At 42.3% G+C, this 23,310-nt stretch overlaps 6 protein-coding genes across 8 annotated transcripts in view; 2 read left to right on the top strand and 4 right to left on the bottom strand.

The window, feature by feature from the left end:
- Positions 1-43: 43 nt before the first annotated feature.
- RB195_022567 (uncharacterized protein) lies at positions 44-661 on the top strand (the record flags this gene model as incomplete). The annotated part of the gene is made up of 1 exon (XM_064209733.1): positions 44-661. The coding sequence occupies one exon, from the start codon at positions 44-46 to the stop codon at positions 659-661; it is 618 nt and encodes a 205-aa protein (XP_064065614.1).
- Positions 662-12,983: 12,322 nt separating this feature from the next.
- RB195_022566 (uncharacterized protein) lies at positions 12,984-13,283 on the bottom strand (the record flags this gene model as incomplete). Its single annotated transcript, XM_064209732.1, has 1 exon — positions 12,984-13,283. The coding sequence occupies one exon, from the start codon at positions 13,281-13,283 to the stop codon at positions 12,984-12,986; it is 300 nt and encodes a 99-aa protein (XP_064065613.1).
- A 717-nt stretch (positions 13,284-14,000) lies between these two features.
- Positions 14,001-14,600, bottom strand: RB195_022565 (uncharacterized protein; the record flags this gene model as incomplete). The annotated part of the gene is made up of 1 exon (XM_064209731.1): positions 14,001-14,600. The coding sequence occupies one exon, from the start codon at positions 14,598-14,600 to the stop codon at positions 14,001-14,003; it is 600 nt and encodes a 199-aa protein (XP_064065612.1).
- RB195_022564 (uncharacterized protein) lies at positions 14,001-15,043 on the bottom strand (the record flags this gene model as incomplete). The annotated part of the gene is made up of 2 exons (XM_064209730.1): positions 14,001-14,709; positions 14,769-15,043. 2 exons carry the CDS (start codon positions 15,041-15,043, stop codon positions 14,001-14,003), a joined length of 984 nt encoding a protein of 327 aa, XP_064065611.1.
- A 71-nt stretch (positions 15,044-15,114) lies between these two features.
- On the bottom strand, positions 15,115-15,537 carry RB195_022563 (uncharacterized protein; the record flags this gene model as incomplete). 2 transcript variants are annotated; one of them, XM_064209728.1, is made up of 1 exon in its annotated part: positions 15,115-15,537. In XM_064209728.1, one exon carries the CDS (start codon positions 15,535-15,537, stop codon positions 15,115-15,117), a length of 423 nt encoding a protein of 140 aa, XP_064065609.1. The 2 variants fall into 2 exon arrangements, with proteins under 2 accessions (XP_064065609.1, XP_064065610.1); XM_064209729.1 differs by having other exon boundaries at positions 15,115-15,444.
- RB195_022562 (uncharacterized protein) overlaps positions 15,475-23,310 on the top strand; it is a gene marked incomplete at both ends in the record, with an annotated part of 45,554 nt that continues 37,718 nt past the window's right edge. Inside the window, 4 exons of one of the 2 annotated variants that reach the window (XM_064209727.1) lie at positions 15,475-15,517; positions 15,583-15,709; positions 15,808-15,933; positions 21,127-21,196. In XM_064209727.1, the coding sequence (XP_064065608.1) occupies positions 15,475-15,517; positions 15,583-15,709; positions 15,808-15,933; positions 21,127-21,196 (366 nt within the window). Of the gene's footprint in view, positions 15,518-15,582; positions 15,710-15,807; positions 15,934-21,126; positions 21,197-23,310 lie in introns of those variants that run through there. The other variant, XM_064209726.1, reaches the window with a different exon arrangement.

The raw sequence follows: 23,310 nt of genomic DNA, 5'->3' as shown, positions 1-23,310 counted from the left end.
ATTTAATGCACGCAGTCTCGTCAATAAAATGCACCACTTACAAATGTTTCTCTGCTTGTACAAACCGGATCTAATTTTTATTACTGAAACTTGGTTAAGCACTAAAAATTTGGACTCTGAGCTCGTTAGCAACCTGCCCTATAATGTCTACCGTTCGGATCGATCCATGAGAAGTGGAGGTGGGGTGTGCGTTCTTGTCAAGGCATTTATTAGTGCCCAAATCGTTTTTCTTGACAACGATCTTAAGGCTGACTTACTCTCCACTGAAATTTTGTTTGCTGATAATTTGTCGCAACTTCGTTTTATGCTCGTATGTCGACCTCCAAATAGTTCTGCTGCTAATGATAAAAAACTTGTAGACGTACTTAGCGATTTTGCGGATATGAATCATCAAACTGTTATTCTTGGCGACTTCAATCTGCATGTAGACTGGATTAACTCCATAGCTTTCAACTCATCTTCATCACTTTTCTTGGATTTCTTCACCAGTGCTGGTTTCGTACAAAATGTGAATCTGCCTACCCACGCTGATAGGGTTCTTGACATTCTCCTTACACCCAGCACCTACACTCTAGATGTTGAGCTTCTTCCACCGCTAGCCTCATTCGACCATGCAATTGTTTCGAAACACCTGTTTCTATGTCAGCTCCAAGAATTCTGATGGCTGACTTTTTCGCGGTTGATTACTTTTCCTTAGACAATTACATTAATGGTGCTGGCTGGTTTACTCTATTCAATCAATACTCTTCATGTCCGGACATTTATCTCAGATTCTGCAAGAAGGTTTATGAGGGTCTTGGAAAATTTGTTCCTTTTCGATTTCCTCGCGCATCTTGTTTGAATCTTCCACCTCAACTGAAAGCCCCCATCTCTTAGAGACAACATCTTTTTGAGGAGTTAGACTATCCTTTTCATAACCCGCTGTACAGGAAAGTATGTTCTGACTTTGACTTTCGCATGAAAAGATATCTTTCGTATCGAGAGCGCCGCTTAGTGCACAGCGAATCCATGAAGCCCTTCTATTTGTACTTAAGGCATAAAATTAAAGGCAATGGAAGACTTCCTGGTCTTGTGGATCAAACAGGAGTTACTTATACCAGAGATATGCTGATAAATCTAATGCCCTAGCCCTGCATTTTGCCAGTATGTTTTCTTCAGAGTGCAGTAATACCACTCCAGAAATTGTTGGCATTGCTCCTATCCAACAGCAGTGCAGTGTCATATTTTTCCATCCTTCAGATATTTACAAATATCTCAAGTCTCTTAAATCGTCGGTTAGTGAAACGCAAGATGGAATCCCGCCAATTGTATATAAGGAATGTGCTGCTACTTTATGTTGACCTCTAGCCCATATCTTTAACATCTCAATGCTTTTAGGTTAAGTTCCGGAGGTGCGGAAAAGCGCCATACTTACAGCAATTCCTAAATCCCCAGGTACTAATCTGCCGAGCAATTACCGTCCTTATTACCAACGCCAGTCAAAATTATGGAAAAGCTAATCAGGGATAAACTATTGTCTTGGCTAAAGAAGTTCCATCTGACTCCCACTCAACAACATGGGTTTATCGCAGGAGCTTCAACATCTACTAATCTAATTGGTAGTGTTTTTGACTGGTCCTTAGCTTGCAATCAAGGTGAATCGATTGGTATAATATACGTTGACCTGTCCAAAGTCTTCGATAAAGTATTTCACTCTAAATTAATTGCTAAGCTTAAGTACTTCGGAATAATGGGCCATGTTATGGATTGGATGATCTCGTATCTTAGCATGAGAAGTATGACAGTCAAAGTCGGCCACAAGTACTCAGCCAAATTCCCTTGCAGAAGTGGAGTTCCACAAGGAGTAGTTCTGTCCCCTCTCTTGTTTCTCATCTACACTATCGACCTACCTAATGTGCTCAGAACCTCTTCTCACGTCAGTGTCCAAATGTACGCTGATGACACGCAAAAGAGCATACTCCTCCCTTTTTCGACTATTCCGCATTGCTCACACCTCTAATCCAACTATTCTCACTCGTCTATACAAATCGTTCGTCTTACCTCATCTTGGATATGGCTATCAAATTTGGAGCCCTTCAAAGAAAAAACATATAGCAAAGTTCGAAAAGGTGCAAGAGACTTTTACCCGTACGTTATTCAGAAGAGTGTCAACAGACTTAGCGGTGAATAGCTACAAGGATCGTCTCAAAAAATTAGGTATGAGCAGTTTGAGGAACAGACGTATACAGGCCGACCTAATCTTGTATTTTCGGGTCCTCAGAAATGGAATCAAATTAGCGCCCAGCAAGTATTGGTGCTTCAGACCTACTAGTGAAAGCGTAAAAGAGTATCGAGGATGTAGTGAAGAAGACCAGGAACACCTGGCTCCGTGCTCACCTCTTCAGCACCACCGTACTTTCTGCTTTGACCTATGCTTCGGAAACCTGGGCATTTCGCAAGCAGGAAGAAAACGCGGTGAGCGTCATAAAGCGTCATGCTCAATCGAAAGAGTGATGCTAGGAGTATCCCGTTTCACGCAAGTGAGGGACGGGATTCGAAGTTCTCTCCTACGTCAGCGATCGAAGATTAGAGACGCCGCCGCCAAGGAAAGTAAAATAAGGTGGGCAGGACACGTGATGCGCTTTAACGACAACCGTTGGACCAGAGCCGTGAGCGAGGTTCCCCGCGATATTAAGTGCACTACAGGAAGACCGCCGACCCGATAGTCAGATTTCTTCACGAAGTCCTGCAAAGAAAAATATGATGCTCTTCGTGTCCCACATCAAAGAAGGAACCACTGAGCTACTCTGGCATGCGATCGGGACAAATAGAAGAATTACTGCCACCCGCTCGACCAGTTCGAAGATCAACGGGAGTCAAGGTGATCAAGGTGACAGAACTGCTAGATGTTTGGAGCTCTTACCGCGTGATATTGTTAAAGCCGAACATAGTAAGATATTCAAGGCGAATTTGAAGAAAATTGACATAAGGCGGTGTTTGAATATTGATGTCTAACCTCATGCCTCTGATTCTAGCAATTCTCTGATGTCTGATGCCTTTTGCACAAGGCATGGAACTGGATAACGGCGCCTGTCTTCTCTAGCGATAGATTGGGTTCCGGTTCCAGTAAATTTTGTAGTTTCTTTTTGTTCCCAAGATTCTCTGACTCAGACAAAGTGTGTTCCATTTTTTTATCTTTCTTTTCTGGTACACCAGTGCTGTATGTGAATAAATAAATAAATAAAACAGAGAATCACGGGCGTCATTCACTCTGTTACACCAGACGTCCTTAACCATGTCTGGGAAGAACTTGAAGGCAGCATACCACGAATCTGAGGTGGTGCGGATTTCAGGTGGAGTATTTGTATACGGGGTCGTAGATTATGGAGAAGGGGGTAGTTCCGCTCACCTCTCCCTGCATCACTGTAAACAACCGCCTCCGGAGTGCTGTTTTGTACGACGCCATCTATTGCAAGGCTCCATCCCTTGCGCCGCCTCCACCTTCGTCGAAAATCAATTCGGACTACCCCGATAGGCAGAAAGGGACGGTACGCGTGTAACGGGGGCGCGCTGCAATAGAAGGCATCGTACGAAATAACATTCAGGGGCCGGCTGCTTGCAGTGATTCAGGGAAAAATGGGCGGAACCACCCAGGTCTCCATAATCTACGACCCCGTGTACGGATACTCTACCTGAAATCCCTACCACCCCAGATTCGTGTTATGCTGCCTTTGAGTATGGATTAGATGTGTGAAGGGGAGCAAATAGTGGGAATATCGAACTGCACATTTCGTATTCAACAGTGATGAATTTTTATATTAACCTTTAAAAATGCAATCTCGATGCTATTACTAAACGAAGAAAAGGCATCTACAGCTGGAAATAAAATTAGTGCAAGCAGGCTGCACAGGTTACTGAATAACGACGCTCGCAGCAAATTTCATGCAGTACAATTTCGTAGGGCTGAACAAACAGAGAGGTTCTTTGTTCTGTTCAGGTTCTACAGAACAAAAACTTGTCCTTCTAAGAAACAAAGGCCAGTAACTTTTAATTTTAATTTGCCTCTTAATTTGACCTCTTAGGCTTTTTCCACACCAATTTGTATTTATTCCGACCTCCCAAAATCCACATCAATCGTACACTCATTCTCAATAATGGTCAGTGGTCATTGCTACAACCACCCAATATCGTCTGTAAATGGTCTAAATTATTTTTATTTATCTCCATCTATTTTGCTTACTATTCATCACACTTCGTTGTTTGTGTGTGTCCAGTAGTTTTTTTGGTTAATCGTGTTATATAACAACGCGCTTAGTCCGTGTGTGTGTGTGTGTGTGTGTGTGTGTGTATGTGTATGTGTGTGTGTGTGTGTGTGTGTGTGTGTGTGTGTGTGTGTGTGTGTGTGTGTGTGTGTGTGTGTGTGTGTGTGTGTGTGTTTTTTGTGTGTGTGTGTGTGTGTGTGTGTGTGTGTGTGTTAAATACTTAATGATGCAAAACTCTGCCGGGGGACCACTCTTTGGCACCTTTTGTTAAGTTACGTACCACTTGTTTATTTGTTCTCATTAAACTTTTTTGTGAATGTATCCTCCCAAAATTAAACTATCATTTAAAAAACGGTTTTTTTTAGTCAAGAAATTCCTCAAAGAGAGGGAGACAAATACTATGGCGTCGGTTTGGTGCGCTGGAACCTCAACGCGTGTGAGGCGTGTACTGCGACGTCGAATTCGTGCCGCCGAGCCAGATAGCTGTAAAATGGAGTGGGGCGGGTCCCACGGGGTTGAAATGGTGCGTCGGTGGCAGAAAGCTAGAGGGGGGAGAGACGGGTCCCATTGCGTCGGAGTGCGCGGGAGCGCCAACGCAGTAGAATGGGCTTTCATGGTTCCTTCGCATATCTATTTCCCAGCACGTCTCCCTAACGCTGCTGTCATCTTTTTTCAGAAGGAGGTAACGCACATGCAAACGACTGCTTAAATGCAATACATAGTAACCAACAGTTTACGCAATCTGACGTAGAACGTTATTTTTGTCACTACAATAGTGATATTCACGTCATTCCATGATAGCATATCATTATTGCTAATAGCTGAGAACGGAGCAGCGACTCATACTTCGAATAATATTTCAAACTGTGGAGGTTTGAGGGAAACATAGACGTGAAATCAAACTGGATTGCTGTCCAAATATAGAACTGAGAGTTTAAGGAAAAACCATAAAATCATTCATCTATACTTAAGTTTTCGGGTAGAAAAAATGGATAAAGCTTTGATAAAAAAGCAATTCTAATTTCCCAAAAAAAAGTCGCTACTGCTATTTTTTATTGGTCGGTGAAAACGAGCGGAGCGAACACCAAAATAAGCCTGAAGCCCTTTAGGCTTTAGCCGGACGTTCAGGCTGGTTTTTTTTAAAATTTTACTTGTTATGCTTAATTTTTAAATGCTACATGAGCGACTATATCACAGAGAATGACAGAGGAGGTGGTCGTCAACTTCGGGAGGGTTGTGTCCAAATTACACGTTTGACTATGTGTGAAACTGAGTTCACACCTACGAGCAAAACTACGAGCATTTTGGTCAAGTTCGGCTGAGATCAGTAGACTAGCCAGAAAGAGATATTTGATGATTCAAACTGCGAATGGTACAACACTTTCAGACCTCTGAAGATGTAAAAGTCGAATCTAGGTCACGTAACAAACATCCCACCTGAAAAGCTTCCTCAGACATCTTGATTCAGTTCCACACAGTAGAACGAACAACAAGCATTGTCTACTAGTGAAACGATGCTTCCTTAAGAACGACCTACGCAAATGCGCGTTACGGAAATCCCTGGACTGGAGCCCTATACCACGCTCTGGGACTCCGGGCCATCAGAATATTCCTTCGATTTTTGAGGGCGGTTTTTGATGTCGTTTTGATTCCTGATTTTGTGTTTCTTGGTTCCTTTTTAGATTTGCCATCAGACCAGCTGCAATGCTGAACAACTTTCGGGGAAAATGTAGTTGGGCGGGGGCATCAGTGGCTGCCTTATTTCTGGACGCTCTATCCTACTTTTTTCGCTTAGTGACTTTAGCTTCTATGTCATAGATCCTCCAAGACCAATACGTAGGTATTAGGACCTCGACTGGTTTGGTTATTTACTTACAATAATGGCGCCCGCCACTAATGCCCCTCCCTCCCCAACTGCATTGTACTCCAACTTTCTCCTCGGAAGAGTTGTTCTGGTTCCTTGGTAACTGTTGCAGGGAAGCAGGAGGAAAACCCAAATTTCGAGTAATGCTTTCAAATTGTGTCTACATTATATTGGCATCGACGGAGTGTTTGAAGCTGAAGTTTGAATATTCTCCAAATGTAGAACTGATGTGGTTAGAAAGAAAGCTATGAAATCTTTTGTCTTTGTTTATAGTAAAAAAAAAGAAAGAAGAAAACACTCTAGAAAACGGAATTCTGATTTTACAGGAACTGTCACTACCATTAATTTTTGATTAATTGATCAGTGAAGGCGAGCGAAGAGAACACCACAAAAAAGTCTGAGGTCCGGCTTTAGCCGGAAATTCAGACTGGTTAAAGGATAAAGTTCTAGGTGTTCGTCAATCTCTTTGAAACGCTCCTCGACTTCAATACAGAATCATGTGGTTTTGTGGATGCATTTGCGACCAGTGACTTGCAGAGGACGACCGGTGCATCAATCCAGTGTTTCTGTCGTTCACGACAAATCTAGCGCAAACTTATTGAACCCTATCCTTATTGGGGATGGAAATTTTCTCTACCTCTAGGTGGTTTCAAGCCACCAACCACGCAGTGGAAACGCTTACCCTCACGCAGGTGAATAACGGGCTCCTCCAGCGGGCACAAAAAGCATCCTTCACATCACTTCCTTTCGTCTTACCTGAATTAGTATTTACGTTTGACTATCGATAAACCTTGTAGCTTGTATATCATGAGGAAGCCACAGTGTCTTCCTATGTATGCCGCAGTCTATAACCCTAGCAGATCATACTCGTATCTTACACCCGGCTGCGGGAGGCTCCGTCCCTTGGACCAATGCTAACGCGCCGCGAAATTCAAAATGATACACCCAGTAACTACTTCCTCTGTTGCTTCAGAGGAATTAACTCAGAGGAAGGCAGAAAATGAGTGCCTTACGGTTTTTCACGTACTCTTACCTCAAAACAAACGAGGAGAATATCACAGTAAGCCTTAATCCAAGAAAGAAAGGAAGTATGATTTCCGGATTTCAAACACAGTAAGAGATGAAGTTGGAACTTGACTTTTCGATCTATATCTCGTACCTGAGAAGAACTACTTCAAGTAACTGCACAGCTAACGTCTTTGACTCTTCCTCTGTTCATTTTTCTTCTCGTTTTTTCATTTGCTCTTACATTGCTTTCCTTATTCAATTTGTATTTTCATTTCCTTTCATCTCTTGGATCATCTCTGTTTTACTCGTCCTGTTTCTACGTTCTACTTTTACCGTTTCACTGTATTATTGTTTTGTCTTATTCCCTTGTCTTGATTATGATTATTTTGTCTTGTTTCTCTGTCTTTTAAAGTTGTTTTTTTTTGTGTCTAATCCTGATTTTATGTCTACTTTATTCTTTTTGTCTCCTCTGAAAAATGAATGAAATAGACGAGTGGTACCTTGTACCACTCGTTTATTTCATTTGTTTTTTTTTCTTCATTTTCGTGTGTCTCACTGTCCTTAAATCCATTCATGTTTCTGTTTCTGTTTCTCACTCTTCTCAATGTTACTCTCTTTTTTCATTGTCTTTACTTCCCAGCACGTGATTGCGCTGCTTACTTTGCTCCTAGCTAGCAAATGCGTACCGCATGATAATCGGCACTTAAATCACGTTAATATATGACAAGAACATTGAAGGTAAAGGAAGACAATTCTCATAGAAAAAATTGTGGCTTTTTTTTTTGAATGAAAGCAAAGACTCTTTTAAAGTTGGAGAAAGTGCTTTTTGCACAACACATCCTGAATTATGTTGCTCCAATATTGGGACCGATAATGAAAAAAAAACCAAGGGAAGCCGGAGTGGTCCATGACAAAGCCCATGTAACGTTCTCAGACATTACTTGAAGTGTAAACCCGTAAACATTTCCAATCGACTTTGTTTTTGTTGTCTTTGAACTCGCTTTCAAGATTTTTTCTCTGGTAGATCAGTTTTCTGCTACTATTCAACCGATTCTGGAGACGGAAAAATCAAACTCTCTTCATATTCAAAGTTAGGCCTAGGAAAGTATGTTTATAGGAAGTAAACGTGCAAATTTTGCCGACAATGAACACTTCTGAGCATTGATTCCTAAAGTTTGATTTAAAGGCATCACCCCACGAATCTGAGGTGGTGCAGATTTCAGGTGGAGTATTCGTATACGGGATGGGAGACTACGAAGAGGGAGGTGATTCCGTCCATTTCTTCCTAATTGCCGTAAAAAACGGCCCGGAAGATGCGGCGCCGCACAAGACTGGCGCGCTCCAATAGAACCTCTTGTACAAAATGGTGCGCCAAAACGAATGAAGCTGTATCTTTCGGGCCGTTTTTTACGGCAATTAGGAAGAAATGGACGGAATCACCCCCCTCTCCGTAGTCTCCCATCCTGTATACGAATACTCCACCTGAAATCTGCACCACCTCAGATTCGTGGTGTGATGCCTTTAATTTCCGTTTTTCGTCTGTGCGAGAGTATGACTACTCATTAAGCTTTAAGGTTGGGAAGTGATAAAATTCGGATGCATTTGTGCATCCGAATTTTACCACTTCCCAACCTTAAAGCTGTTCAGAAAACCTTAGAATCAAATCAAAACTATTGAGGCTCTGGTGGTGCTATTACGTAATGGAAAAAAATGACAGAAATTTGTAGAGCATAACGTCGTTTTTTCCCTGTTAGTAATGCTAAAACTGTAGTAAGGTTAAAGGCGGGTGTCTTGTTACTTTGTCAATACTTAATACCGTGGGAATCGAATAAAAACGGCAGAGAGCTTAATTATGTTGGAATAACTCCACCTGCAAAAAAGCAAATAGAATGGAAAGAAAACAAATCAAGTAAAACAGGAAATAGTAGACGAGAGAGAATGAAAGTTCGAATTAAACAACTGATATTAATAAATAAGGAGATCAATGCAAGAACAAATGAAACAACGAGAAGAAAACTGGACAGAGGAAGAAGAAAAGATATAAGCCATGCAGTTACTTATAGTAATTTTTCTCAGCTGCAAGATATAGATCGAAAAGCCCAAGTTCCAACTTCATCAATTACTCAGTTTGAAATCCGGAAAAAAAAACTTTCTTTCTTTCCTAGGTTAAAGTTTATTGTGATATTTGTGATCGTTTTTTGAGGTAAGAGTACGTGAAAAACCGTAAGGGACTCATTTCCTGCCTTCCTCTGAGTTTATTCCTCTGAAGCAACAGAGGAACTAGTTACTCGGTGTGTCATTTTGAATTTCGCGCCGCGTTAGCATTGGTCCAAGGGGCGGAGCCTCCCGCAGCAGGGTGTAAGTTTAAATACGAGTAGGGATCATTCGTTAGTCACGTCGCATTCACCATTTGATGAACCGTTTCGATACCTTAGAATTCGAGACGCTCTGATGATTTTCTTTTCTTTAAAGTATTTCGATTATGCCTTCGTACGATGGTGTCTTTCCTGGACAACTAACGATGGAGTGTATCTTTTGGAGATCCTCCGTCATTGCTTTTTGAATAGGTGGCTCCGCCTATGCTACCGTTGATCATATACTGCATCAGCAGCTAGGATATTATTCACGAGCTACTAGATTGTTTTGGAGAACAGACATATCCACGGGAATTTTCTGGTGAAAATTTTGCGGGAACTTTTGAGATATGGTCTCAAAATTACAACCGTACCAGAAGCAAGAGAAATGGTCACGTAAAATATGAGAAAGTTGCACCTAATAGCTTCAAATTACGTATATACAGATTTTCGTTGGGAACGAAACATTCCAGCTTTTAAAAATAACGGAGATGAGGGTTATCGATAACCTATAGGTTCCAGTTTTTTCTATAGCCTTATTTGTTTCCAAGTGAAAGTAATAAGCAATGTTGGTACTTGCGAAACAAGTGAATAAATCGGAAGAGAAGAAAGTGATAAAAAGCTAATCGTCTGAATGGAAAATAGGTGCATAACAGAAGGGCCTTCTGTTCCTGTGACCCTTATGGAAGAAAAAGAGTTCATCTGATAATGTTTCTAGACGTCATCCCAAGGGTAATATTCAAAATAAATGCTTTTGTTTTTTTCTCTCAAGAGACCAGCACAGAAAACATGTATTTTCATGTACATCATTTTTAATTTACTTAGTACTCTCGACAACTCATCATTCTTCTTTATACATTTCCTTATTACTGTGTAGTTTTTTGCGTCTCTATAGCCAGAAAAGCATCTAAGACGGTTGTCTGCGTGTCTATGAACGAAACAAGAAGCAAAGGTGCATGGTGGCAGAAGGTGGTTGAGATTTTGCTTAAAGCAGAGTCACTTAATAGCTTTAAACAAGTTAAATGCCGGTTAGATCGTTTTAGGCCTCTGTTCTTAGTTGTTAAATGAAAATTTCCATTCATACGTTGGATTACAAGAGATGACTTTGAGGAAAAATCCGCTGACCGGTGCTGTTCTATAGTTCTTCAGTTCTTTCGCTTTCTAAGACTTTCTTTTTGTACACACAGTTAAACAAATTGTGTCTAAAAGTGCATCTTGAAGACACAGAGGAATCTTCTCGCCACTCATACACCTAACCGGTCATATTGATTTTATGCATAAAGTAGATAGGAGTAAAGCAAAAATTAAATAATTAAACCAATAAAGTCACGTTCCTGCGTTCCTTTGTGAAGTTTTACTCGATGATCCTAGATGCTTAAAGCATAGGCACAGTAGAGTCAAAACGACATAAAGCACGATGCAGTTAAGTAAGCAGTGCGACTAAGCGCAGCGGTTAGTGAGTACTCCTGTTACCACCGCTCATTGCTGCGGTTCGCGATGGTCGCAACTCGATTCCAACCGCTATCTCCACCGCGCCGCTTTGACCGCAGACGCTTACGCAACTGCGCCGTGCTTCATATCGTTTCGACCCGACTATATAAAGTTTCTCGAATGAAGTCAATGTAGGCCATGATAACAACATATCACACTTTAGTATTGAGTTTGAGTTGGATAGAAGGATCTGTTTCTTCTCTTTATTTTGCGTTAGGTGACCGGTAACATTTCCCTTAAAGGTATCACTTTACGAATCTGAGGTGGTGCGGGTTTCATTTGGATTATGCCTATACGGAGTCGTAGATTATGGAGAGAAGGGTGATTCCGTCTATTTCTTTCTAATTGCCGTAAAAACGGCCCGGAAGATATGGCTTCGGGCGTTTTGTACAAGAGGTTCTATTGGAGCGCGCCAGTCTTGTGCATGCGCCGCGTCTTCTGGGCCGTTTTTTACGACAATTAAGAAGAAATCGACGGAATCACCCTACTCTCCATAATCTACTCCATAATCCCTTATAAGAATACTCCACTTGAAATCTGCACCACCTCAGATTCGTGGAGTGATGCCTTTAATGAGTCAGTCCAGGATAATCCGCTCCAATCAATACCTTGTACAAAACACTCAGCAAAGAAATTCCTCGATAATTCCTAGAGTCCGTGACGGATAAGTTCTTGTGGAGGGGAATTAAGATAGTGTGTCTCCACGAGTCAGGTATATTTCGTTTATCCATATTGAACGGATAATCTTTGTCATTTCACGAATCACCTCAGATTCGTGGGGGATGCCTTTAAGGAGTGATATGTTGTTGACAACAAACGACTATATATAAATTTAGCCGCCGTATATAACACCAGTCTGAACGTCCGGCTAAAGCCGGACTTCAGACTTTTTCTAATGTTCACTTCGCTCGCCTTCACCGATCAATAGGAAATAACAGTAGCGACTTTCTTTTGCGAAGTTTTCTGGCTCAAGGGCACGAGTTCGACGTCGTAGGACCCGTCTTACCCAATTTTGCTGCGTTGGGGCTCCAGCGCACCAAACCGACACCATGATATTCTTCTCCCTCATTTTTTTTTTTTTTTTTGGAATTTCGTGACTGAGACATGCGTGACAAAGACGCACACAGGTGACAAAATAAGTCAGTTATACTCGTATCTAAACTTACACCCGGCTGCGGGAGGCTCCGTCCCTTGGACCAATGCTAACGCGCCGCGAAATTCAAAATGATACACCCAGTAACTACTTCCTCTGTTGCATCAGAGGAATAAGGTTAGAGAAAGGTAGAAAATGATTGCCTTGCGATGTCTCACGTACTCTTACCTCTAAAGAAACGAGGAGAATATCACAATAAACTTTAATCCAAGAAAGAAAGGAAGTATGATCTCCGAATTTCAAACCGAGTAAGGAATGGAATTGGAACTTGGGCTTTCTGATCCTTATCATACAGCTAACTACGGTCACTACAGGTAACTGCATAGTTAACATCTTTTACTCTTTCTCTGTTCAGTTTTCTTCTCGTTGTTACAGTTGCTCTTGAATTGTTTTCCTTATTTAGATTGTACTTTCATTTCCTTTCATATTTTGGATCATCTCTATCCTACTTGTCTTGTTTCTCCGTTCTACTTTTACCATCTCACTGCCTTATTGCTTTGTCTTATTTCCTTGTCTTGATTATGATTATTTTGTCTTGTTTCTCTGCCCTTTAAAGTTGTATTTTGTGTCTTTTCTTGGTTTTATGTCTACTTTATTGTTTTGTCTCCTCTAATAGGCTTATGGTTCCAACTTTCTTTTAAATTCATGCAGCATGTTTTATATGGCACCTTGTACCACTCGTTTACTTCATTCATGTTTGTTTCATTTTCGTGTGTCTCACTGTTCTTACATTCATTCTTGTTTCTGTTTCTGCTTTTCACTCTTTCTTCTTAACGTTGCTCTCCTTCTTTTTTATTCTGTCTTTACTTCCCAGCATGTAATTCCGCTGCTTACTTTGCTCCTCGCTAGCGATTGCGTACCGCATGATCACGTTAATATATGAAAAGAACATCGAAGGTAGAGGAACAGAATTCGGTTCTTCGCATAATGTCGCCGATGGCAAAATTGAACAGGAAGGGCCCTGCCACCTCCCCTTGTCTTACTCCCGTTACTACCTCGAACGGTCTTGTACATCCGGCTGGTGTTCGAACTGCAGCAGTTGTTCGTTGATTCATATCATCAAGCGAGCGAACGAACTTCCCTGGTACTCCATCGGTGAGGAGCGCGTTGAGAAGACGGCCTCGATGAGGAGCGTCGAAAGCGGCTTCAAAGCCCAGAAACGCTAATTGCATTGGCTTCGAATACCGCTGCCAGATTTCGATCACTCTCCTGACGATGAACACCTGGTCAATCGTAGATCGGCCAGGACGAAGACCAGCTTGCTCGTCGCGCGTTGTTTCTTCGCGATGTTTAAAGGCATCAGCCCACGAATCTGAGGTGGTGCAGATTTCAGGTGGAGTATTCGTATACAGGATGGGAGACTACTGAGAGGAGGGTGATTCCGTCCATTTCTTTCTAATTGCCGTAAAAAACGGCCCGGAAGATACGGCTTCGTTCGTTTTGGCGCACCATTTTGTACAAGAGGTTCGATTGGAGCGCGCCAGTCTTGTGCGGTGCCGCATCTTCCTGGCCGTTTTTTACGGCAATTAGGAAGAAATTGACGGAATCACCCTACTCGCCATAATCTACTATCCCTTATAAGAATACTCCACTTGAAATCTGCACCACCTCAGATTCGTGGGGTGATGCCTTTAATGAGTCAGTCCAGGATAATCCGCTCCAATACCTTGTACATAACACGCAGCAAAGAAATTCCTCGATAATTCCTAGAGTGCGTGACGGATAAGTTCTTGTGGAGGGGAATTAAGATAGTGTGTCTCCACGAGTCAGGTATATTTCGTTTATCCATATTGAACGGATAATCTTTGTCATTTCACGAATCCCACACGGAAGAAGATATTTGAGCATATTTCTGCGCTAATTCCGTCGTGTCCACCAGATTTTCCATTTTACACCATTCGGATACAGAACAGAACCTCCGACTCGGTCGGTGGTTCCTCTTTACCCGCATATGTCGGCTTATGAACGTGTTCGAGTTCAGAAGCTGACGGTGCTTGCCGGTTCAGCAAGTTCTTGAAGTGATCCCTCCAAATTGGAAGGGTTGCCTCACCGACAGCCACTCCATCGGCAGTGTTAAGGGCAGGGGAACAACCTTTCATTTTGCCGCTATACTGTTTTAGTTGAGCATAGGCTTTCCGCGGGTTCCTGTCCTCCCACGCCTTCTCAAACTCTATCGCTCTTGACGTCCACTCGTTATCGCGGTCTTGTTGCAGTTGACGACGCAGCTTCCTTCTAAGACGCTTTTCCTGGTTGAAGTCACCAGCGCTGCGCGCGACACGTACAGAATTGTACGTGGATTTTGTTTCCGCAGATGCATAGGGAAACTGCTTCCGCGACAATAGAGCCGGGAGCGTTTCCCTTGCAGCGTCCTGGATGCATTTTGTGAAGGAATCCGCATCGCTAAGCTTCTTCCTGGTCCGTACTCCAATATGAATAGACACACGCTGGCGGAATTTTGTTCTGCATTCATCGTCTTTCAGATTTGCCATTTCGATTTTCGGTTGAAGAGGAACTCTTCGGTTTCTCTTGTGGAATCGTATCTTAAAGCTGAGAAGAACTGGGCGGTGGTCAGAGTCGAACGCGACGTCCCAAACAGCTCTAGATTTTCGGATATCTGACTGAGGAATGTTCCTTGCCAGAACGTAGTCGAGCTGAACTTAAGAGTCCTCATCTTCCACTTGCGCTGCTCTTCAGGCGTTAAAAGGGTTGACCCCTGCCACGTGAGCTGATGGCGTCGATGATTCCTCTTAAAGGTGGAGGCGATGATGAGGCCCGTCTGCTCGCACAAGTCGACCAGACGGGCACCGTTGTCCGACATGCGCTCCGCTGGATAATACCATTTTCCTAGCACATCGGACTGCTGTTCGAGTCCCATCTTCGCATTTGCGTCGATTCCGACAATGACCACCTGCTGGCTTGGTATTTTAGACATCAACGCATTGAGTTGATCATAGAAGGCGTCCTTACTGTTGTCCTTAGCGGTTTCCGTAGGTGTGTGAGCACTTACGATTTAGAGTTTACGTCCTTTGCGATGCCGCAGTCGTAGAAAGGCGCATCTAGACGACGTTGAGCCGAATTCCTCCACAGGTTGTTGTAATCTTTCCTCATAGCTATCGCGCAGCCACCTACTTTGTTCTCATCGGCATCGCCGCAGTATATGGTGTAATTTTCGATGCTGATGGAGGGCCGATCTCTCATGCGTGTTTCCTGCAATGCAACAAAAGGCACACAGAGATATCGCAGAAGCCTTGATAGGGCGGCTTGTCGGAGTTCACTCGCTAGTGTTTGGCAGGTCAGCGTGACGAAACGCATGGTTGTTGCCAAAGATTCCATGCTCCCTTCAGACAGTTGACCTTTCAGGTTATGTGCTTTGGCGATGTGCTGGACGACAGCACCTTTTTGGAATGTATGGGAATCTTTAAGCATATAACAAGTGCAGTTTATATAGCTCGAACGCCTGATTGCGTTTAGTTAAAGCCTGGCCACCACGTGCAGGTAGCAGTCAGACTCGTATACACAGCCCCATAAGGTTTCCTATTGCTGCATTGTTATCAAATCGAACGGTCTCGCTACGCCCGATATCTCAACAAGTGCGGCCGTAAACTGACGATTCAATAGTTTATGTGATTGTTCCAGAAGTGTTGAGAGTTTCGTTGTGTGCTAACGTTAAGGAAATAGCACACTTTTCTACTTTAGGTGTGTTGAAAAAATTGCGCCGACGATTCATACACCTCCTCCTTTTAATATGGATTGGATGAGGGCACAGGATGTGATGCCCACGTTCACCATCATAGAAACAACTAGGTTTTTTTCACTAAGCAGGTAGGTGTTGAGAACTGTTAACACATCTATTTTTAATGAATTGATCTTATTGCCAATAACTGTGACCTTATTTCTGTTATCTCTCTATGCACTTTCACCCTTCGGAATTACGAAGGTTATTGTCGGGTCGAATGTGTCCAAGCAGGTAAACGTGGTCTGTCCCTAATTTAGGCAGGGCAGAAGGAAGAAAGAATGTATGTCAAGCCGAGAAAGAGTGTATCTTGCAGCTCGCCGTTGCTACGTGGTTCAACATTTTACGCCGAATCTCCCTTGGAAAAATAAGTGGAAAGAATGACATTTATTTGGATCCATCCATTTTGCTCGTGTAGTGAAAATGAAATCCTGATACCTATTTCTGGCGCGAAAGTTCTTAGTGTTTTAATCCGTATGGATGGCACATGTGGCCTTGCTTTGTCGATTCAATTTCTTCTACAAGAAGAAAAAAGGACAAGAAGGATTTGTTATCCTAAAAGGTGTGTTTTACCAGAGAATGGAATAGAGTGAGAGCGGAACACAGAGTTCTGTCATAGAGTTCCAAAACTCAAAACGCATTCAACGTAAAAACAAAGGGAAATAAATTGTCGTATTTGCTGTGGATCACTATTTTTCTTCACGATTAGGTTAAGCAGCGAACCTTAAAACAACCACGAAGACTGTATGTCTGCTTCCTTCTACTGCAGCTTTTCTTTTCTTTCGCACATATCCCGTAGCAGAAACTGATAGTTGTGTTTGTTTTTCTTCTGCAGCTTCTTCGGCAGTCAAATTAGATTTCTGACTTTGCTCTTTGAAAAAAAAAACTGCTGTAAGGTCCTGTGATCAGGAAGATTCACTTACTTTTACATAAAGCTCAAAATTGTGCATGCGTACGTCCGTCCGTCGCGAACCCACACGAACACTCAAAGATCAAGAGGACCTCAAGGTTGGGCAATTAAACTGGCCCGTCAAAGTGTCGCTTACGTCCACAGGTTTGCACCGTACATCGTGTGTAGTGCCTTTTATAGGTGGTTCAGTTGAACACTTTATCAGTGGTAGGACCTTTGGTCCGAATAACAGTGGAATAGTGGCAGACACTAGCACGAATACAAACACTACTGCGGTCAGCTGGGATGCTGCATCTTATGTGGTGCGCCAACAAGAATACACTGATGACAGTTGATGCGCTGCCTCTTACACAATCGTACATCTTAATCGACACGGCAATATATTTGTAACAATGCATTACAAGGATAATGAACTACGGTAGAGGTTCGGCGGCTATCGCCGAACACACACAGAGAACATTCGAAGTTGGAGTGTGATAAAAGCGAGCAACGTGTTCAAAACTGCATTAATGAGAGACGATGAGGAGCGAGACAAAGCGAGAGAGGCGTGGAACTTTGCCGCACGCAAAGGTTGTATTTCTTCCATTGTACCGTACAGTGTTAGAGGGAAATTGATTCTAGATATAATTGACGATGCTGATCACGGATACGCGTAGTAAGTAGACGATGTGTTTCAGCAGTGATCAGTTTGATTTTTTTGCGCTTTCGCTGCAAACCGAACGTTTAAGATTTGTGAAATGCGACAAAATTTGCGGTGCTTTCAGACAATCATCGACATTATTGATATGACCTACTTCTGCCATATCGACGTTGGAAAAGTAGCAGCTAATGTTATTTCTTTAACATACATAGATAAAATCTTTAACATATGCTAGAGAACTTTCGTACTTTACAGTAAGGTAATCTAGAGGAAGACTTTTTGTTGACCTGATATCCAAGTATTTTTTAAGCACGTTCCTACTAGCATCTCTTATTATGAATGTGTTTGAAAAACTGTTACGATCATGGTCAACGTCATAATTTTTCTTGCTCTTTCGCTGCTGTTGAAGACACTTTTACTTGATATGTAAATATTTTTAAGCACCCTTGTTTTCTCAGTATGTGTTTGAAAAACAGTGTTACCAGAGTGAAAGGATGACGAAACCAACTTGTAAGGAAATGAAATGACAAAAGAGTATGTCATGATGAGGAACTTGTTTAGAGATGAAGAGACGTAACAGCCGTAAAGTGGTGGTAATTCGAAATTCTACCCGTAAGATAGCCTAAAAGTCAGTTTTCGCCCTTTCTGGACGTGGTGGATATAGTAGGGCCAAAACGACCTGAACGAAGCCAGGCGACTAAAAATTAAACTAAGCGATTAAACTTACGGGACTTCATTTGCACGAGGTGACAGCGTCATATGTTCAACAGTGCTGTAGTGAGCAGTGACAAGGAGGGAAGAAGAAGAAGGCATGGAGTTTTGCCTTAGGTAATGATTGGGCTTCTTTTTTATTTATCAGCTATAAGGCAGAAAATTCTCCGTCCTTCCAACCTTAATTCCGGCGATCAATCTGAGATGAAGAACCTGCCATTTCGGGTTTTTGGGATGGGAAGCGATCGTCTTAGTCCTTGCGAAACGTATATTTGTGATTGAAGAAACTATATAGAAGATGCAGATATATATTTATTTATATAGAGAATTCAATGCGCGTAAGATACTTCAATAGTTTGTATGTATAAGTTTCGATTTGTTTGTTTTACACAAATAAAATTATAATTTTCTATTTCTGGAATTTCGTGTGCAATCGCTCGATGTATCTCTATACGTAAGCGATCGATACTTCGTACAGAAGCAATGCCAGAGATAGGGTGCTCCTGCGAAGCATGCTTCGCACCGTATTAGACGATGAGGGTGTAAGAGGCACGATGTGATGAGCGGGCCATCAGGAAAGCGCAGCGCAATTAAAGATCACGATTGTCAGTAGTTTTCCTTAAAGACAGCATACCACGAATCTGGGATGGTACGGATTTCAGGTAGAGTATTCGTATACGGAATCGTAGATTATGGAGAGGTTGGTGATTCCGTCTATTTCTTGCTAATTGGCGTAAAAAACGGCCCGGAAGATGCGGCGTGTGCACAGGGCTGGCGCGCTCCAGTCGGACTTATTGTAGAAAATAGCGCGCCGGAACGTCTGAGGCCGTATCTTCCGGGCCGTTTTTTACGGCAATTAGGAAGAAATGGACGGAATCACCCCCCTCTCCTTAATCTACGATTCTGTATACGAATACTCCACCTGAAATCCGTACCACCTCAGATTGGTGATGCCTTTAAGGATAGATTGTCCCGGAGGCTGTGGGTACTTACGCACCCTTTTGGAATACGACGAAAACTGCAGTGATATTCGATTGTGAATGTCGACAGGTCGTAGAAGGTGCCTCCAGGCAATCATGGACATTATTGGTATTGACTTATGCTTGTTATATGACATTGGAAGCGTGACAGCTAATTTTTCTAAACATACCCTGATCCGATTTTTACATATCCCAGCAAAACTTCCGTACTTTGTGAGGTAGTTTACAAACTTTTAGGGTAATCTGTAAAGAACGTGAAGGCTCCTCAGATGATCTATAGGAAATCTTTTTTTAGCTTAACGTTCGAGTATTTTGTAAACTCGTGATTTCTCTCATTTTGCTTTCTTATATTAATAACACTTTTTGAAAACCGCAAACCTTGTGCTGATTTATTATATATCGCATCTATTTATTAACTGCTAGTAGCACATCATCTACACAATCTGCGGAAGATGCTGTAATGCCGCATTGCGTTCTTCGTGAAGGCGGTCGTTGGCCCATCTCTACAAAACACACCAAGCTACTCAAAGTTCCTTTCCTTATTTTTGACAGTTCTTCATTTATTTGTCGTGTAATATTGCATAGATGGTATTATAACGTCATACCAAATTTCTTTTCCATTAGTTTTGTAGTTTGTTTTGCCCTTATGGCGCCTTTAAAGACAGCAGGAAATTGGTGATGTTGAAATCTCTCCACGAATAGAAAGAGGATACTGTTGTAGTCCACTAGATTGAGCGTAGTTACTTTCAGCTCCCTCGATTAAAGGCAGCATACCACGAATTTGACGTGATGAGGGAAACAGCTGGAAAGCCAGAGATGGGGTTGTAGATTGCAGGATCAGGGGTGGCTCTGCTCATCTCTCCCTAATCGTTGTAGAAAAACGGTGTGAAAGATACCGTTTTTACGACGATTTCAGTTGCAAAGCGTCACCCTTGTGCACGCGCCGCATCTAGCTGCGCAGCGATCAAAAGCCAGTGACTTCCCCTCGACTGCCTATTCAACTGAATCCAATGGATAGGTAGCTGAGTGGAGCAGAATGTAAACATAGAAGAGCGTTCTAACGTTTAGGAATTGTAATTCCTGTAGGAATTAAAGCAGTTCAGACGCCGTTTTTCACGACGATTAAGGAGAGCTGAGAGACCACCTTTGATCCCGCAATCTATAACCTTATGTCTAGCTTCTTCCGCGGATTTCTTCACCACGTCAGATTCGTGGTATGCTGCCTTTAATGCAGAAAAGAGCGTGTGAACCAGCGTTGTGTAATCCCGTACTCACAACAGTGTGACTTACCACGCAATGGGACATTGGCGATTCCGACAACGGCAAGGTCGCCTAGTGTCCACGAGCAAAATCGCTAAATTCAATACTAAATACTCATCGCTGCAGTTCGTGATGGTCCTATTTCGATCCCAACCGCTAGCTCTATAGCACCTATTTAAGCGCAGCCGCTTATGCAACTGCACCGGGCATTATGTCCTTTTGACCCGACCATATCTACTACGCGTAGTAATGAGATACAACTGAACAAAAGTTACTGTACTTACATTCCTTACTGAATTTGGTGCCGCTGTTTTTTAGGGGGTGGGAGCACTCAGCACTGCTGGAATCGATCTGTACTGGAACTGCACTTGAAGCGCAAAAAAACCGTCTTCAGAGCGTTAAAATAGTTCTTAACTGTCAAATGCAGATTGCGGGCATTTTTCGGTTTTTACTTAATAGTTAGAAGTATTACATAAGATGAATTAGCTACTACCTTTCTAGCAAGTCTGTTGGGAGAGTTTGATAAATTTAAAGAACTAGAATTTCCTGCTCTATCTTCCCTTTTTTCTGTTAGTAACTTTAGGCTCCTTGTCCTGGATCCTCGAAGAATAATGCTTAGATTCTAGGGCCTCGGCTGACTCCGATATTCACTTCCAGTGGTTTCCGTGCTCTTTGAAGATTCTTGTGCTCAGTCTGATTAGAGCAGTGTTAGGTGCCCCCTCCTTCCCACCAACTATTTTCGCACCGCCGCTTATGACACCCTGAAATGTATGCTTTTCAGCCTTGATTTCAACAACTGCTACAGCAATGGTGATCCTCGTAGATGTGCTGAACGTGGTATCTTATTTAAGGTACATTGTCTTTCTTTTTTCTTCTTTTTGTCTTTTTTTATCTATTTTTTTCTATCGTCTGTCTTTTTTTGCACATTCGTTGGTTGAACTCTGCTTATAACTTTTATACGCAAATTGCATGTTCGACACTGTTTAGTTTTTCATGAAGAAGTAACCGAACGAGTAACGAATGAGTGTCATGTCATTCCACATCTACTTACTTGAGAACTTTAGAACTATAGTTACATTCCTGTTTTGAGTGGGGCTTCGTCTGAGCGAAGCCGATACTCTTTCAATAGGCGCTACTCTATAGAAAGAAGAAGCGCTTGTCAAGTGGAAAAAGAGCATGCGTCGCGGCAGAGACGCTGCCCTCATCCAGTTCAATCGTCCTCGACTAAATCAAGTGGGTGTGAGGGCTGCACCTATGATAAGACCCATTTGTTGCAATACGGCATTCTTTCTGTTTTAGTACATCTCACTATTTTCTCTTTGGCAGTTTCGTAGCTAACGCGGACACAATTCAGTAATTGTGACTTAGGAATTGCTATTGCATTATTATCATTTTTTTAAAATAGAAGTCGTACCTTGTCTTTGGTTTTGTCTGCTTCTTGCGTACATATGATCAAAGCTAAGTAGAAAGCTAAAACAGCTGTAATGGTGGCCACTAGCATATTCTTCATCAATGATTTTTATCTTTCGGCCTTTGTGACGAACTTCTGGAATAACATTACGCATTTTCTTTCCTGGGGATAGATGGGTACCTTCAAAAGGATTCTTGGTCTTGGGTGACAGGAAACCGATTTTAACGGGTGCGGGACAAGAGGTACCCGTGAAAACCGACTGACCGCTCCAGTCCCCCCTTCAGCAGCGCGCACCTCCGCGTAATTACGGTTGTCACTCCACCAGCTAGACATCCTCCACGACCGCCTGAGATCATCTACACCCCGTCCCCCTATTGCTCTCTAATCAACGCGTCGCGCGACGTTCGCGCCTCGACGAAGTGGTGGATACTGCGAATTTTGAAGGGAGGGGAGTGAAACACGAATTGACGCAGCAAATTCTGATGTACAGATATAGTAAGCTAAGCGCATGTTATTGGGAATAAAAGAGAAGTAGATCCTTCTATCCAATGTAACTTTACATAAGTAAAAATTATCTCAAAAAGATGCTCCAGGGAAAAGAATAACATGCATACATTTCCACTCGTCTCATAATTTAACTTTTCATTTCATGCCCTAAGTTTTCTACATAAACTAGCAGTGCATAAGTATGTGTTTGTCACGATGTCATTCAACGAATTCGTGTTCAACTTGCAACAGCAGCAGCTATTCGTACAGGAACTTTATGTGTTTAATACTTTGTATACATTCATTAAACTCCTTTCTACATTTTACTTTTTCAAAATTTTACATAGATATAATGTTTATATAGAGCGCATGTCGAATATTTCAATACTTGCTTGTACGTTTTATACAATAAAACTTTGTATGGTTCTTCAAACTTCTTTCAACAGCGTTTTATCGCTTCATTTCTATCTATTCTCTGCATGAAACCAATATGACAGCTTAGGTGTATTAGTGGCGAACAGAAACCTTTGTATCTTCGAGATATACCTTTAGGTACAGTGTATGTCTGCGAGGCATTATTAGCGCCTCGTTAGTCGTTGGCTGCCAGTTTTATCCAGCTAGATAAGCAAAAATGAATTCCTAGAAAACGAATTTAAAAAAAATAGCATTACCCCGATCAGTGGGACATCTTCTGAAACATCTCTTGCATTCCCAGCTATGGATGAGTGGTTTCCACCTAACAAGTCAAAACAGGGTAATTTAATTTTCACTCGCATTTCTAAATCGCGTATCACTTGCAAAACTCTTTCATTCTTTCCTTCTCTCATATTAGCTTACAAGCATACTTTATGTAGAGTCTCAAACAACATCTAATACTAGGTACTTTCCTTTTCGTTCGATTCTAAACGTGCATGATAAGAGCAACAGACGCGGCGAAATGGGTGGGGAGGGTGGCGTGGGCGGGGCTTCAGGGAGACGTAGCTGAAGAGGAGCAATCAGGCTGCTGTAGCGATCATGACGGTATCAGGAGACGCGCAGTGCAATTAACGACACTCATTAGCCTCCTGG

This window comes from Necator americanus, chromosome X (genome assembly GCF_031761385.1).
Source record: "Necator americanus strain Aroian chromosome X, whole genome shotgun sequence".
NCBI lineage: Eukaryota > Metazoa > Nematoda > Chromadorea > Rhabditida > Ancylostomatidae > Necator > Necator americanus.
The sequence above is the reverse complement of the archived record's forward strand: the minus strand, read 5'-3'. Positions and strand labels throughout refer to the sequence as shown.